Source organism: Corvus brachyrhynchos, unplaced genomic scaffold (assembly GCF_000691975.1).
Source record: "Corvus brachyrhynchos isolate BGI_N302 unplaced genomic scaffold, ASM69197v1 scaffold63, whole genome shotgun sequence".
In the NCBI taxonomy this organism is placed as follows: Eukaryota; Metazoa; Chordata; class Aves; order Passeriformes; family Corvidae; genus Corvus; species Corvus brachyrhynchos.
Window position 1 is genome coordinate 1,211,196 of NW_008237227.1, and position 4,043 is coordinate 1,215,238.

At 48.5% G+C, this 4,043-nt stretch overlaps 1 protein-coding gene across 1 annotated transcript in view; it reads right to left on the reverse strand.

Moving 5' to 3' along the window:
• MAP3K13 (mitogen-activated protein kinase kinase kinase 13) overlaps positions 1-4,043 on the reverse strand; it is a 63,804-nt gene that overhangs the window by 5,208 nt on the left and 54,553 nt on the right. The window contains exons 9-13 of the mRNA XM_017729390.1: positions 3,793-3,901; positions 3,061-3,170; positions 1,801-1,917; positions 1,168-1,305; positions 2-159 (exon numbers count right to left, since the gene is read on the reverse strand). Of these exons, the coding sequence (XP_017584879.1) occupies positions 2-159; positions 1,168-1,305; positions 1,801-1,917; positions 3,061-3,170; positions 3,793-3,901 (632 nt within the window). The remainder of the gene's footprint in view (position 1; positions 160-1,167; positions 1,306-1,800; positions 1,918-3,060; positions 3,171-3,792; positions 3,902-4,043) is intronic.

Genomic DNA, 4,043 nt, shown 5'->3' on the forward strand with positions numbered 1-4,043 from the left:
TCATTGTAGCTGCCTTTGCTGTTCCCCCGGCGGTGCCGGGGCTTGCTGCGGTACCGGCTTTTGCCACTCAGGGTTGACATCTTGGGACTTCCTGAGACTGGGGAGCCATTGGATGCTGCTTCTGTGCTGGGTATGCCCTCCGACTTCAGTAGATCTGGCCTGGGAGACAGGGAGAGGAAGGCACACGTCAAGCCACAGACAAAGAAGTGACACCGGCCCAGAGCCAGGATGAAGAGGCAGCTGGAGTCAAAAGCACACTCTGCTTCCTAAAATCTACAGGCTGCCCTGCCCTTCAGCTGCTTCACTCTTGCATTTTGGTCCCTGAGATTCTCTCCACTCAACGTCCTTTCCACTCAGCCCACCCTGCTCTACGCTCCCTTCTTGCTGTTTTCTCCAGGAGTTGTCACACGCTCTCCTTTTCCGCTCTGATTTTTATGTTCTCTCCCAAAATAGCTCCCTCCCAGGACCTTGGGGTAGAACATGGCTCTCACTCTGTGTGTGTACAGTGGTGGTGATCAGGCTGCTCATCTCAGAGCCGTGTGGGGATATTACTTCAGAAGTGATTATTCACTGGTAATCAGGACTAACTCCTGGAAATCCCCAAAAAAGTAAAGACTAAGACAACTCCTCTAGAAAAAAATAATTTCCCTATCTAAAAGTCATGCAGAAGAGAAATAACTGAAAGGACAGCATGAATTCCCAAATCTCAAATCCCAAATTAATTCCTCAACAATGAATCCATCCTTCCTGAGGTCTGGCTGATTTCCACAATTCCTCGCCCTGCTTATTCCCATCCAAGTCAGGGATGATCTAGCTACTTGGACAGTTAGGAATTTGAGAAAACACAAGAGATACCTCCTGTCCAAGCACCATCATCTGCTCAAAAATCACACAGACCAACAATTCATTCACTCAACTAACATATCCTGTGATTCTGTGGCTCCAGAGAGCTGCCAGGCGGGAGGGATGGCAGGATTCATCCCTTTCACCTTAAGATAATTAAACAATTATGGTTCTGAGGATCAGACGAGGCCCAAGTATGAACACCCCTTTGTCCCACCCTGCATTTCATCAGGCTCAAAGGGAAGGAACTGCCTGCTCATCCCAGTGGGGATCAGACCAAAATCGTCTCCGGCTCTGGCACAGGACTGGGCTGTTACTTCTCACCGTTTGGTCTGGCTGCCTGGTTTATGGGAGACCCCTTTCCTCTTCATCAACTTCTCCACTGTATTGGGGTGGATTATTGGTCTGACTGGGTGGCGTTTGTAAGTCCCAGGGTATTTCTTTTCCACTGCTTGTTCCCTCCTGAAACATCAGGGAAAGAAAAAACAAATGAAAACCACATCACTTGTCTCTCTCCCCACCTGCCACTCCCGCTGGGCAGGAACTGGCTCCGCAGGGACCGTGCTGCGTGCCTGATTCCCAGCCACGGCTGGCTGCAACACAACCTGCTCTGCTGGGAAAGGACACAGACACTTCTAAACTCCTTCTGCAGGCAGCAGGGACAGGGCCCTAGCACACGGTCCAGAAGCAGCACTGCCGTTCCCTTCACTCACGGGCCAAAGGATGCCAGCACCAAATGGGAAGGTGCCTTTCTCCCAGTCAGTAAGCACTGACAGTGGTCTGCAGGAATTCACTCCACAGGGCTCTCTCCCTGCTGGCCAGCAATTCCCCAGCCTTTGGAGTTTGTCAGGGGACACTAAATCTACACGTGCCACCGTCCAGTTCAGAAATGAAGCGCTGTTTCTGCTCTGCTGTGTGCAGACTGCCACGTGCAGCACGCCATTCCCACACACGTACTTGATGAGCTCCTTCTCCCGCACCTCCAGCTGCAGCATGATAGCACTGAGCTCCATGTACAGGTTATTGGCTCGCTCCAGCTTCCTCTCGTAGTGCTCACGGATATCTAATGCATGTCTGAAAGCAGAAAGGGCTTTATTCCAGTCTGACTTCCACGGACCAAGAGAATGAGGATAAGCACAGGTGCTTTAGGAAAAGGCCTTTCAAAAGTCAAATTTGCCAGAGGTACTGCACTGAACCCCAGACACAGCTAACAGTGAATGATGATTAAGAGCCTGACACAGGAATAAATCATGGTATGGTTTAGAAAGTGTTTAACAGCCTTGAAAGGGTGGCAACACTTCTCCCTAGAAGAGCTGCAAATGCCTCACACGAACCCACGAGCCCTCTGGCCAAGCCCTGATCATCCTGTTTGCATGGAGAAGGGGCTAAACCTCTCCTCTACAGAAACAGGAAAGATGTCATGTGTCTGTATTTCATTACCAGCAGGGTGTCCCCACAGCCCCAGTACAGCTACAAGATGTGACCACCCAAAGCTCCCTGGGGACAGGGAACACTGAACTGCATCAAATTGCCTGGTCAAGGGCCCCTTTGGCTCCTCAGGTTTGACACAGAACTGCTTCTTATGAGTTTTATGTTTCTCTGTCAACTGTATTTGCAAATTTTTATCACAGGAGGAAACACTTTCCCTTCTTTAAATAAACCTTCTGCTTTCATTTTTAAGTTGGTCTAATGTTCAAAATGCATTTCAGTGGGGCTGTTCATATGAAGTATGTTCACTTCTCTGGAATAACTAACCCAAAGAAAGTATCAGGGCAGAAAATGCTCACAGCCAACCTCAGGATGGATTTCCCACTGAGATGGATGTATCTGCTTCAGTGCTGTCACCACAAACACCAAATCTCAGGCAGAAATATTCCCTGGGAAACACACACGCCTTTGCTACCTTGTCTGGAGCAAACTGTTGAGACTGCCCAAGAGCAGGGACAGTTCCCACTGCTTTTCTCCAGCTTCCCATCAGCCAAGCACTGCTCATGGCCCAGGCCATGCCCATGGGAATTTCAGTTTCTGGGTTCACAAGGAATTTAGGCTCCCCAAATTTATACCACCAGGAATACTGGGTCCTGTTTTGGGAACCTCAGTACAAGAGGAGAATAAAAAGAGTCAGGGGTTGGAGCAGGAGGCCCTGTGAGGACAAGCTGAGGGAAGGGGAGGCTGGATGAGAAAAGCCAACAGTAACACAAAAGACTGTGAACAGACCTCAGCTCTTCTCTTCGACGGCGAATCAATTCTTCATCCAGCCGGTGGATACAAGTTCCTTCACTTTTAATTTTCTCAAAATGTTTCTTCACTTCTTCTCTCCATTCAGCCTAGGAAAGCAATTCACTTTCAGCTATTTACAAAGAGTTGGGATCTGTAGGTGCACCACAGAAAAACTCTTGGGCAATGTTCTTTGTGTCTGCAGAAAATTACAGCTTTGGCTTGAGAATGTACTTTTGTTAGCTGAATTATTTTGGGTAACAACACTGCAGCACATTTAGTGCCAGCATTTTCAAATGGTATTTACAATATTGTGCTCCAAATAGAGAATTTAAAACATTATCTGCATTTTCTAAGAAATATTTTTTTAATTCCTAGAGTTCTTTCTAATGTTTTTTAATTCCCAGGGTTCTTGAAATGTTCTCTCTTTAAGAGAACATTTTCTTTCCTTTCAGCAGCAAAAATAAGTAGAAAGGCTTATGATTTGGAAAGCTCCATGATGATGCCTATCTAGGGTGATACTCTATTTGCCCCTTGAAGCCCTGGTTCCTGCAGAAGAAGTCTCAGCTTGGGAAAGTTTGGGTAAAAGATTTTCCAACACCCATCGGGTTGCTCCTCCCCAAGAATCAAACTGAAATCGTGTATCCAGATGTGCTCTACTCAATGCACCCTCCAAATCAGATCCTTGGAGCTAATTCCAGCACTCACAGGCTCCAGCCTTTCCCCAGTTACCTGGGATTTGAAGTAGGTTTCCTGAGGAGTAGCCAGCACATCAGCAGAGGCGATATCCAGGTGCATCAGTGTCTGCCGGAAGGACGGACGGTTCCGGGGCTTGCTCTGCCTGGAACAAAACAGAAACAGCCAGAGGTGAGGGGTGAGCACTGCCAGCCTCTGCTGCCCTGCTGGGGTGAGGTGAGGGATGAGCACTGCCAGCCTCTGCTGCCCTGCTGGGGAGAGGGGTGGGCACTGCCAGACTCTGCTGC